This window comes from Parasteatoda tepidariorum, chromosome 5 (genome assembly GCF_982258835.1).
Source record: "Parasteatoda tepidariorum strain Cologne lab strain chromosome 5, Ptep-v5.0, whole genome shotgun sequence".
In the NCBI taxonomy this organism is placed as follows: domain Eukaryota; kingdom Metazoa; phylum Arthropoda; class Arachnida; order Araneae; family Theridiidae; genus Parasteatoda; species Parasteatoda tepidariorum.
Genome location: NC_141759.1, coordinates 71,329,196 through 71,342,605, shown reverse-complemented (window position 1 = coordinate 71,342,605; position 13,410 = coordinate 71,329,196). Strand labels below are relative to the sequence as shown.

The 13,410-nt window shown below is 30.8% G+C and overlaps 1 protein-coding gene across 1 annotated transcript in view; it reads right to left on the bottom strand.

Annotated features, from left to right (window-relative positions):
- Nucleotides 1–13,410, bottom strand: part of LOC107449793 (organic cation transporter protein) — a 39,439-nt gene that overhangs the window by 17,421 nt on the left and 8,608 nt on the right. The window contains exons 2-5 of the mRNA XM_043042903.3: nt 10,057–10,330; nt 7,652–7,775; nt 7,443–7,546; nt 1,704–1,858 (exon numbers count right to left, since the gene is read on the bottom strand). Of these exons, the coding sequence (XP_042898837.2) occupies nt 1,704–1,858; nt 7,443–7,546; nt 7,652–7,775; nt 10,057–10,322 (649 nt within the window). The 5' untranslated portion in view covers nt 10,323–10,330. The remainder of the gene's footprint in view (nt 1–1,703; nt 1,859–7,442; nt 7,547–7,651; nt 7,776–10,056; nt 10,331–13,410) is intronic.

Sequence of the window (13,410 nt, the reverse complement as noted above, 5' to 3'; positions counted from 1 at the left end):
TGAAACATACTGAATAAATCAGAAACTGAACTGAAATCCGTTCAGAAAATAACAATTTTATTTTTGAAACTGGAATTATCTACAAATTCAAGTATTTCATTTAAAGTTATTTATTCAGTTTTGTATTGATTTTGCTTTTGTAAATTCAAATTTTTTTTAAATTGCACGCAAGATTTCTTAACTTCTAATAAACCTATTTAGTTAAAACTTATTACTTAGTCTGAATATAACACGTTGTTCAAATTCATACTAGCACTTGATTATCTATATATAAAGTTTGTTGTTTGATATAGTTTGTTGTTACGTCCGTGTGTCTTTAATATAGCTTAAGAACTGTTTGTTCAATCATCTTGAAATTTGGTCAGTGGCTGCAAGTTAGCTCCTATTCCCAAAATTTGTTCAAATTTTTCAGTTAGTTCATTAAGTAGAGCCATATGAAAAATGGGATTTTTTTGTATTGGCTCTATTGATAAAAAAGAGACTGCTGCAGCCTATTTTTTCTCTTTTAAATATTTTAAAGATTACATCAGCAATTGTTGCTAGCTTATAGCTCTCAGCTAGCTTATAGCTCTCTCTATCTTTAAGCTTTAATGAAAATTGAATTATAAAAGTTTTTGCATTATTTAAAAATATGTACTAGCATTTAAATAATATCTGCGCCTATGTAAGACTCCTATAAAAATTTAATAATCCAAAGTTAAGTTTTAGGTAAGTTATAGAGAGTTTTAATACATTGTACATTAATGCTTTCTCCGTGATATCAAAATGACCTAGATCCCTCAAATCATTAAAATAGGGTATGCAGAAACTTACCCTATTTTTAAAAATATTTTATAAGTTTCAATTAGCATATTTCACATTTAATTATCGTCTCAAATGTCACTTTTTTGACTGATTATTCTAAATTTCCCGCTGAACGATTTAATTAATTCATTATGATTTACTGTCGCTATTATTATTAATACAAAAATTAGAATTGCATTATTGTGTATTTAACAATTCACAGTTATAAATTCCATAATTACCTCAGATTATTTAATATTTCATAAATATCGCAGACTTTTTGATATTTCAAAACTATCGCAGACTATTTCATACTTCATAAATATCATATATTTAATAATTATCATGCACGTAATTCAAGTAGTAATCTTTCTAAATTTCCCTTTTAAACCTACGACGGGTTGCAGTTAGCCACATACGCATAACAGATCCCATTCAATTAATGAGGTCATTTTATATCTCCTATGTGGTTTCAGGGGAAGGTAAACAAACACGCATGGACACGCATCTGCTCATTAATGCTAGCTACTAAACTAAACTCACACTGGCACGACAGCCCATAGAGAGCCAAGGCCTACTGTGCCCATCTCAGTTTTCTTGACCTTGAGCTTTGAGGTGCTAGAACAGATGTTCCGGTTTGGTGATCAGCCGAACTCGGAACCCCCAGTGTTTAGTCCCCAAGCATGCTTGGTATTCACTTTATCGACCCACAGAAGGAATGAAAAGCTGAGTCCATCTTTCTCGATCCGAGGATCGAACCCAGGACCTGTGGCATGAGAGTGCGAAGCGCTACCACTCAGCCACCGGTCGTAATGGTAGCTACTTGCTACAAAAAAATTTTTGATATTCGACAGCACTTGATGTTTAGTTATCATAGTCTGAAAAATGATAAAATATTATGTGCTTGTAAAAATACTCACATAAAACAAAAGCAGAGTTGAAAGCACCCGAAGCACCAACAGCAATAAAAAATCTTGTTATGGAAAACATGAGAAACGATGTGGAGAAGGCACATATGACAGATGATAAAAGAGCAAGGATGTTGCAACCTACAATTACAGGCTTCCTGCCATACCTGTCAAAACAAAATAAATTTCTTTTTAAACATTTTCTTGTGACAAATATAATATTCAGAAAATACTTAAACTTCCCGGAACAGATTTTCACTTACAAGAAAACTAAGCACCTGTAAAATTCCTATCACATAAAAATTAAGTTCAAATTTACTGGTTGAAAACTCTGAATAAGGTTAAAAATTGCCGGCGCTTCTGTTTATTGGGTGAAATATGTCCCACATAAGTTAATTTTCTTTATTTTTAAACTAAAAAACTCCAGCACTTGGGGATTCGTGGCACAACGGTTAAGCTTTCCACCTTTTACCAGAGAGGTCAAAGGCTCAAATTCTAGGTTTCAATTCAAGTTCCTTATCATTCAAATTCTAGATTTCAGTTCTGTAAAGGTGTAAGTATTTAATACGTTTAATGCTATTTATGAATTATTGTTTTTTTAATTTAAAGTAATTTTCAAAAACAATTTAAATTTTAAAAAGAAAAAAATATAGGGGAGAGTCGTGTAGCCCCGTTCACTTAAGGAGTATTGCTTGTATTTCTGTATAATATTGAGTAATAATCAATATTTTTGTATGTTTCTATTGTTTTATCATCTAATTAAATAATGCAAAAATATTAAACCAAAAAAAGAATAGTTTAACATAAAAAAAATATAAATTTAAAAAAACATGTTTTTCAGCTCTTTTAAATGTGTCGGGTAGCCCCGCCCAGTTACAAAAATTATGTTTTTTGACTGTTTTTTCAGGTGTAAATGAAAATGACCAAGGTATTGACAATAGGTAAACCTCGCTTATCACTTTTATCACAAAATTATTTTATTTATTACATATTTATATACTTATAGTGAATTCTATCATTTAATAACAACAATATTTGTTGTTAAAAACGCATATAACATTCAAATTTGAAGCATAAAATAATAATCTTTGCAACCGTACATTTATCGACGAAATAAAATAGGTCGTTGATACCCGACATTCATGTGAGCGGGGCTACCCGAAATCCAATTTTTTTGTAAATTTGTAATTACTCGAACAATTTTTCACATATAGACTTTTTTCTTTGTGCAAATTAAACTTAAGACTACATACTTTAATGCTGTATGTATAGAAAAAATGATTTTTTAGTATTAAAATGAAGTTTAATCGAAACATTCAACCAATTTTTCTTAATTTCATGACTACTGTATTCAACATATTTTCAAAACTATTGTTTACCATGTTAACAGCTGCATAAATACTTGAAACTTTGAAAATAATCTTTTTTTAATATAACAATGTCCGATGGCCCATTGACCTGAAAAAATATTCTATACATATGAAATTGACAGTGGGCGGGGGTACCAGCTGGGCGGGCGCTACCCGACTCTCCCCTACATATTTAATTTTTTTCAATTTTTAATTAAAATGTAAGAATTATTTTTTAAAAAAAAATTTTAATTTGAAATTTTTTAATGAACTAATTGAATTTTCTTTTGTTTTGTAATAAATGGTTTACAATTTTATTGAAATTAATTAAGAAAATGAAAAAAAAAGCTGTATTATTATTCTATGAAACTAAAGAAAGAAAAGCTATTTATTATTTAGCTAGAAATTACTATCATTATTGTCATATCAAACTCTTTTCTCCGCGAATTCTGTGCCGCATTGATTTAGATTGGCTGCCGTCGATCACATGGGTAAACAGTCGCCATTCTGGTGAATAGTGTAGATAGTGAAGAGTCATGTTCGATCTGCTATTTCCATTTTCGCTTTTCTTAATTATTTCAGAACTTTAAATTAATAATGTCAGATTGTTACGCATTTGGGTGTTCTAATAGTTCAAAATTAGGCTTTAAATTTTATCGTTTTCCTATGGCATTAAAAAGAACATTTAAGACAGCAATAAATCTTCCCATTGCTTAAGTCTTTAATTAAATCTTTAATCATAATCAATTTCTTAAAAGTGCTAATTTTGATTTTGCTGTGCTCAGAAAGACTCATTTTTCTATTAAAAGAAACTGATGCTTTAGTTTACGAAGGAAATTCATTAAATACAGTCATTGTCAGTGATGTTCATTATACTTTTTTTCATGAGTCTTGGTGGCTCAGGGTATAGCCATAGCTCATGAAAAAAAGCCATGGTGGACCTGTGCAATGGTAGCTCAGGGTCTCCCAATGAAGTGACCCATTTTCGTACGAATTCTGCAACCGGCTCGCTCCGACCACAGAGCTAACGTAAAAATATCCTCAGTAATCGATGGATCATGTGTCAGAGTCCCCTTGCCTTCAGGCGAACCGTGGAAGGTTTTCGTGGTTTTTTTCTCTATGCAATATGGGTTGGTTCCATCAAAAAGTAATCCACGAAGGCGATTTCTCCCAATAATTGATCCAGGAGTTTCCTTGTCTTCCAGATTGGATTCCAATTTAAAGCCTACTGAGATGAACAGAGGTAGTCGCAAACAGAAAAATGCGGAAAGACTGTCGTTAAATTATAAAATATAACAAATATTTTTTTTCTTATGGTAAAATCTTATTTTTTAATTTTGAAAAAATCTTATCCTTCTTATGCACGTGATAATTTATTTATAAGGAGATAATTTTGATTAAATATGGTTTATGTACTTGACAGTTTTTCTTTTATTTTAATCATTTTTAAGCGCGTTGTTTTTTTAATTAACAGTCTTGTTATATTTTAATAGTTCATTATTTTGCTTGATTTTGCGTAATTTTGTCTCTTTAGTTTTAGAGAAATGTCTCAATTACTACATTGAACATTAATTTAGCTTGTTTTGTCTATTTTATAAAAGAATAATGTGTCCATTTCAATAAACTAATGATTATAGCCAATATTTTCCCTTTAAAGATATGTTATCAGCATTATGACTCAGTTAAATAAAGCATTTTATAGGCATTATTTTTAGTTTTATTCAAATTTATCATTGTTAGCAAATTAAATTAATTACAATTTAAATTGTTTGTATTGATTCAGTAAAATATACATTAATTTCTTTTTACGGTTACATATACCCCACAGTTTAATTGTTTCATTTTATCCAATTTCTAAAATTAAAGTGCATGTTTGAAATCTTTCAACATTATAACTGAAAAATAATGGCTAAAAATGAAATTAAAATTTGGAAATTTTAAGAATTATTTTTAAATTTTTTTTTAACGTACAATATTATAAATATCCAACTAATATATGTCTTTCATAGTTTTTTTTTCAAATGGCAGGCACTGAACATTATTTTTCGCCTCAGAAGATGCCGGAATTGTTACTCATTTCACGTTACCCAGTGGGCACCTGTGAACCAAATTCACGGAGGCGAGCAACATTACCCACGCCACACTGCCACAAACCCGTTTATAGGGTGGGCCACATTCACACACAACAGTGGACAATACATAGAGAGAGATACATCTATGCCCATCGCAGTCAGGCGCGCTAACCGCTCGGCCACCGGCATCTCATTCATAGTTAATCTATATAAATTGAATAGTCCCGCAGTGGACTGATCGTTAAGAAACGATTCCCAGCAGATCACCGAAGTCAAGCATCACTGACTGCGGTCAGTGTGTGGGTGGGTGACCACTTGGATCAGTCTGCGTAGGGACCGAGATGTGTGCGGTATTGGTCCTCGTTAAACTGCTTTACCGTAAAGTGCTCAACTTCGCGTGCAGGTCGTCGGGCTACCGAAGCAAGGGTGCCATCCCCTCTGCAGAGGATCAAAATTGTGATGGCATGACTTCGGATCATCCTCAGGGATGCTTCCCAGACCGTCGCCAATAGCCCATTGTGCAGCTCTAGTGCGACGTAAATGAACTACTACTATATAAATTGAATAGCTTTAACTCATATTTTTGTAATTCCGATAAGATGATGATAACATAATACAATTAAAGACAAAATATAATGTCTTGAAAAAATTCTTCTAAAAATATTAATACTGTTTAAGAATATTTATTGGTTTCATAGTTATGGCATATATTACAAACAAATTTTTATTTAATATAGTAATTTAAAAATAAAATAGCAATTTTGAAATATTTTCGATTTCGGTATTTGCAACTAAAATTTTAACTAAGAATTCATATTAAACTTAATTAATTGCACTTAAAGTTTTAGCAATTGTTTATTACGAAAGACCAAATAACAGTCGGTATTGATTAAAAGGAAAACGATTGGAATTGTTAAGAAAAAAGACTTTTTCTTTGAACACTGTTGATAATGTTCATAATGATTTAAATCCCAAATCATATCAATTTTTGAATCTCATAAAAAACCAACTGCAAAAAATGTCAAAGTGTTTCGGAAAAAACATTTAACAAATTATTCTATTTGATCAATAAAAAGTGGCCCTTAAGAATAGGAACTCCGTATTTCTGCGCTGTAAACACAGGAAAAGAGTTGTGATTTTCACCAAAATGGTGGCGTGTCGCTACTTAAGCTACTTATCTAGGGATTTAATTAACACTAATTCAAAAAATACGAACTAAATTTAAGCATTATCAGTAGCAATGAAACATTTATAAAGGGTTTAACAAATTATAAAAGACGAAATGGGAAAGTTTCAATTTATAGATAAGGTATTATTTTTACTGAGTAGAATAAAATTAAAATATATAATTTTAGAGAAAAAATTAAAAGAATAAATCGTAAATATTTAAGTTATCTTCAAGAATAATTTGAGCAATAAAAAGTGGTGTTTAAGAAGCAGAAACTCCGTATTTCTACACTACAAATACAGGTAGAGAGTTTCGATTTTCACCAAAATGGCGGCGTGTTACTACTTAGCCTACTTATCTAGGGATTTAATTAACACTAATGTCAGTAATACTGAACTAAATTTAAACATTATCAGTTGCAATGAAACAATTATAAAAGTATTAACAAATTATAAAAGACGAAATGGGAAAGTTTCAATTTATAGATAAGGTATTATTTTCCTTGAGTAGAATAAAATTAAAATATATAATTTCAGAGAAAAAGTTAAAAGAATGAATCGTAAATATTTAAGTTATCTTCAAGAATAATTTGATCAATAAAAAGTGGTGTTTAAGAAGCAGAAACTCCGTATTTCTACACTACAAATACAGGAAGAGAGTTTCGATTTTCACCAAAATGGCGGCGTTTTACTACTTAACCTACTTATCTGGGGCTTTAATTAACACTGACGTCAGTAATAATGAACTAATTTTAAACATTATCAATTGCGATGAAATTAAGTATTACTTTACTTATCAGAACTGAATAAAAAAATTGTCAGTTAGAGTATAATATTATTATTGTTATGCTTATCGGAAAGGGAATAAAACTTTCATGATTGTTATCATAAAATTATTGTCAAACTTATCAGTAAAGTAATAAAATTTTCACTTTTAATACACAGTAAAAGATTGTCAAATTTATCAGAAATCTAACAAAATTGTTTACTACAATGTCATGAAAGTACTGTAGTCAGAAATACATCAAACGTGCTAATTACATAACAATAAAAAAAATCAAAAATGTGTTAAAATGATTAATTATAATATAATAAAATATTGTCATTGTTTTCAGAAATGTATAAAAATTACAAGTTTCAATGTAATAAAAATATTTTCATACTTATCAGAAATGTATCCTTCAAAAGGTGAAGATAAGAGAGTACCTGCCGCAAAAAGCGATTTTGACAAGGAAACTAGCCATTCTTTTTCACAAACTAAATCCCACTAGAAATAAAATTTAAAAACTGTATATTTAAGTTGAAGTCATTTAATAAAAAATTATTTATTTACTGTAAATGTTGATATTAAAAGTAAATTTTATAAACTTACTTCGCTTAGGATGGTTGAAGCGTACAACGAAGTGTCATATTCCCATGACTCACATGGGATTATTCCATAGTTGTTGTAACTGTTATTTTCAGTACTTACATGGGAAGTATTAAAAACATTGTACCTATGAAAAAATTTCATATTACTAATAATAAATCAAGATAATAATACATTAATAATACATAAATCAAGATAGAATTGCACTTATATTGCTCATAGTAATAAAAGCGTACTTGGAGGAAAGTTTCAGGACACTTCAACGCAGCATTAAAAATTAACGTAATTCATTTTAACCTTTTCCGGTGCAATGCCGCCAATCCGGCAACACTAATTCAACAAATTTTGAAATATTGCTGCCGGATTAAAATATAAAACGAATTGCTTTTAAACGTTGAGCAATCACTATTCTTAAAAAACAACACCCGAAGTGCAAAAAAAAAAAAAATAATAATAATAATAAAAAGTTTGTCTATGACAAAAACTCCCCCCACCACAAAATCTTAGGTAGACTGCTGTGATGGAAACAAGAATAGCGCATTTCAGGGAAGGTAGCTTCTCTTCCCTCTAGGGCTAACACAATAGACCAAAGAAAAAGATTCCCTTTTTTTCGCCGACCCCACAATCCTGCTTGAAATAGTTATACCTCGTTACCATAGTCCCCGCCATTGGTTTAGACGAATGGCTAGGGGAGTTCTAACTTTGGACAAACTGTATGTCACATCACTCAGAATGTACTATCGATGGTCGCACTAGCAAATGAGCACTAGCGCCTGACTAAAATTCTCAATGAAACTTTGCTGCTCCAGGAGCTCATTTACAATCCAACGAGCTTTAATAACTCGCTCGTTTTTTTGGAGACTTTCCTCTTGACTGTCAGTTGTTTTAATTATAATGGAAGCTTATAATTATTTAACAATTTGTTACCTGAACTAAAAAGAAAATCAATTTTCTTTTCATTTAAATGCCAAATAAAAGAGCAGGTCGATAAAAGCCATTGGATTGTAATATCGCCTTCCGAAAAGGGTTAAAAGGTAAGTGACTTATTCTTTTACAATTGACATAACCTAATATCACTATCTTAAAATCTTAATTAAAGTTATTGTTTTTTATTTATAGGGGTTAGAGGGTTTGAAAGGGCTAGAGTTTTCAAGATTTTAAATTATATTTATCATCTAAGAAATTACAAGCTTTGTAGATTATGTTTTTATTACCCCTGAAATTTTATACAAAGAATAATTTTTCACTTTTTTATAATTTTAACATGATGTATTTCAAAACTATTAATAATAAATGAAGGAAGAAAGGAAGATAGAATATTAATAGTTTTTTCCTTTAACTTTTTTTCTAAAATTGTTAAATGAAAATAGACATTGTAAATTTTAATTGTAACAAAAAAATAACAAAATGACTTTAAATAAAAATGTTTCTTTTTTTAATAAAATAGATTTCGAAATTTTCTGAATATTTGTAATTGATAATAACTGAAAATACTGAAAAAATATTCATGCATATTTTACAGGTATTTAAATTATTGAAGGATAATGGTTTTAGTTACATTAAAAACTAGAAACATTAATTTTTTAAAAGCTATTAAGTCTTAATTTCAGGTAGCTCATAGAGTATTTGCAAACATTTTTACATAAATAAAATAAAATAAAATAATGCACAGAACTACTTAATTTTTTTTAAAGTTATTATAAAACATTAACCTTTGAACTTGGACTTAGAAAGTTTTATAAATTAATAGCTCTACAATCTGTTGTAAAATTTACAGAAACTGGATAATGAAAATCCAGAAATGATTCGGAAGAATTCGAGCAATGATACGTATAATAATTCGAGCTGAATTGCATTTAGGTAGAGAAATATAGATATTTATGGATGATGTAAGCTATCTATATGTAAAACGGACTGCGTGATCAAATAATATTAAATCATCATTTAGTCCTTAATAGCCGAAAAATCAAAAAATTTTGGCGGCCGGGATAGCCTGGTCGGTAGGGCGCTGGACCCACGTACGAGAGTTCGCGGGTTCGAACCCCGCCAGCCAAAGATGGTGACTGATGCACACTAAATCTGTCGAGTTGCAAAGTCCTCCATGTTTCCATAACAAATCAATACCTCAGGGGGTACTGGATTGGAGATCGATCGTTCTCTAATCCAGGTCAAAAATTACGATCTGTGGATGTATGAATGGGTCCGCCTTACAAACGGGTGTGACGTGTGTTTAGCTGAAGCCGGCCATAGATGGGGCCACTGAAAAGTACGAAACGCACCCTCTGCCTTAAATTTTCTCGGTTTCATCAAGGAGGCTTGCTAGTGCGGCAAGTAGCATTAGAAACAACAACAAAAATTTTTGAGCTTTTATAGAATTTGTTTAGAGTAGAATTATATTTGTTATTTACCTTGAACACTTTTGATCATGTAGTGGTAAGACATCAAGTTTCCATTTTTCAACAGTGATATTTGTCCCTATAGGTCTTGAACACCAGTGGTCCAAGTTTGGGGCAAAAAAAGAAATGGATAAATTTTGTAAAGCTACGGGAATCGCGGTAATGAAGGTTATGATAAAGATTTTTCTCTGCCAATGACCATTTTTTGGAAATAAGTCTAAAATGTCATTCTTCTTTTTATTTTTCAGTAAATTGGAATTTTCAATTTCTGCGGACATGATCTACTCTGAAAAATAAAACAAAAAGCTAAGTTTTCTACAAACTAATTTATAGAAATGGATATTTTTTTAAAATATTCTATGTAAAGTTTACCACGTGTTTTACAAAGACTGGGAGGCAATGGTAAAATAGAAAATTTGATGAAGAAATATGTATGTATATAAAAGTAAAGATTAAAATACAAAAAAAAGAGAAAAAAGCAATGAAAAATATTTTTTAAAAGAGAAAAGAAAAAGCTATAATGAAAAAAATAAGTAAAATTTTAAAAAAAGTCAGAAAACAGAACAACGTAAAGATATTATCTGGTCGTCAGCTTACACGATTATGTACGCTGAATAGTGCTTTTTAATATAGTTTTAATTTAACCAATGTGAAATATACCTGTGCTATAGTGTGACGAGCACCATAAAAGAAAGAAACAAAATCGAAAATAAAACATGTTAAGCGAGAAATCATAAAATTAAAAAAAAAAAACATATACAGAATAAAACAAAAATTCTGTAAAAATAGAAAATAAAACAAAAAGTAAGAGCATATAAAACAAGGTGCTACAACAGATGTTCATGTACTTACTAACATCTCGCAAAAATGGTTTAAAAATAATATTTCTTTTTTTTTCCTTTTTTTTTCGTATTTTTATTTTATATCATGGGTTCCATATACTTGCAGCCTATGCGCAGTTAAAAAAACTCAAAAAATCATAAAATCTTAATTTATTTTAGTAAATTTCTGTTTCTTTAACTCTTTATTGTGTTATGCGTAATATAGCGAACAGAGCGTTCTCCTTCCAATGAGGTGAATCAGGACCGGGTGAATCCGGTTTCGAATCCCAGCGATGCCTGGTCGATTCGAATCCCACACCCGGCTTGCATTGACCACAGTGCTGGCGTAAAATATCCTCAGTGATAGACGGATCATGGGTTAGGTTCCTTTGCCGTCAGGCTAACCGTGGAGGAATTTGTGGTTTTCCTCTCCATGTAACGCAAATGCTGGTTAGTTCCATCAAAAAGTCCTCTACGAAAGCGAATTTCCCCCCAATACTTTATTCAGGAGTTCCTTTGTCCTCTGGATTGGATTCAAAACTACAAGGCTACGGAGTTAAACATTATTAGTCGTAAACCCATACAATTGGGTCGGCTGTTCAAGGACGATTATTAAGTAAAATAAAATAAAATGTATAGATATAATGTCGTTTATGCATATTAACATATTTGTACATATTCTTTCACAACATACTACTTTACTTTAATGTTCCTTAAGCACAATAAAGTGTTGCTGGTTAGTAAGATGTTTTTTTCTTTATCTTACTCAGAATCATTTTCTTGCTGAGGAAATGCCACTTGTGTTGGCGTCATGAAAACGGGATCGACGAGTAAAATTTAGCTTGAATAAAAACGATTTAAAAGCAAATTTACCAATTATGAAAGATATAACTTTTTTTAAATAAATAAACATTTTTTTTTTGTTTATGTTTGCGGTTAATTTTATATCATAAAAATTAGTTAGCTGTAAAGAATGAGAAAAAGGTTTGTTAGTTTGAGATGCTTAGTTCTTTCTAAAATAACTTTTTTTTCTTATTTAACTTTCAACTCTAAAAATAAATCATTAATAGCAACGTCTTTAGTGCCCTATGACTACAACATGAAGTCATTGATCTTTTTTAGATATCATAAACAAACAAAAAAACAATTTTAACTTACAGCCACTCACAAATATTTTGTATGCATTTGATTATTGTTTTGTAAATATTTTTTGTTTTGATATTTTTTCATACTTCCATGTTTAACCTTTTCCCCATTTGGTGCAGAGCTTTCCCAGGTCGCTGAGGAAGGTTTTCATTGTCTTTCCTAAAGGTTTTCGTCAACACTAAGTCTACGGAAAACATTCCGCACCTCCTAAAAGTGGTCACAAATGAAGGAGGTTGCTACACAGAGGTGGTCCTTCCTGGACGTTTCCTTGTATTAGCACAAACGACAATATTATTTAAACCAGGGGTGTCAAACTCAAAAGCTAACTTGGGCCAAATAAACAATGCTTAACTTTAGGTGGGCCGCAAAAAAATAATTTAAGAAAATTGTTCATAGAAAGAAATATTTTTATTTTGAATAGTACATTGTAATAAAATTATATAAAGTTAAATTATTGCCTTATACTTGACATCTCTTCTCTGCTACTATCTTTCCTATTTCGGGAGAAGTTTTATTGGCCGAGATTACTTTCAAAATTGACCCAACGTGAGCGTTATTAATACGGTTTCGGACAAGCGATTTATTTCCATTCATAACAGAAAATAAGTGCTCGCACTGATAAGTACTTCCAAACATGGAAAAAATTTCATATGCGAATTTTCGAGTATTTTCTAACCTTGCCGGTAAATATTTTTAAAATTCAGGCATACCCACTTCAATTAATTTTGCCTTCAAATTTGAATCGCACTGAATCTCAATCACTTCCATTTGCATATTACTGAGTACTGAGCCTATATTTATTAAGAAAATCGAAGAAAACAAACAAAATTTGTCTTTCAAAGAATTAAAATATTTAAACCTTGTTTCAAATTCTGTTCTAAGATTTGAAATGTTTTCTGCGTATTTTCGATACGATGCAGTATCCCCGGAATGGCAGGTGCCGCAAGCCAATTAGAATTTTACACTTTTGCGCATGCAATTTAAAATTATCCGTATAGTTTATAAATAGAGTATATTATAATTTTATAAGCTAGTTTCCTTTCTAATTCACATTTCGATTTTATTTTTTCTTTGCTTCGGATGTATTGACCGGGCCGCAAAAATGTTCATCTCGGGCCGCATGCGCCCCGCGGGCAGCGAGTTTGACATCCCTTTCCTGAAAAGCAAATTGTGATTAAAAATTTTTGTCAAGAAAGACAGTAGCAAGTGCGGCCTCAGGCTGCATATTCTAATCGAAGTAGCATTTGTTAGTTTTTTGTTATTTAAAGATTAGGAGTTGCTAAGCGTTAAAAAGCAATTAGTTTCATATTCCCAGTGGTTTGCAATATTTGTTGAATTAGTGTTGCCAGACTGGCACCAGAAAGGGTTAAGAGTCGCAATTCTAGGTTAAAAAAATCAC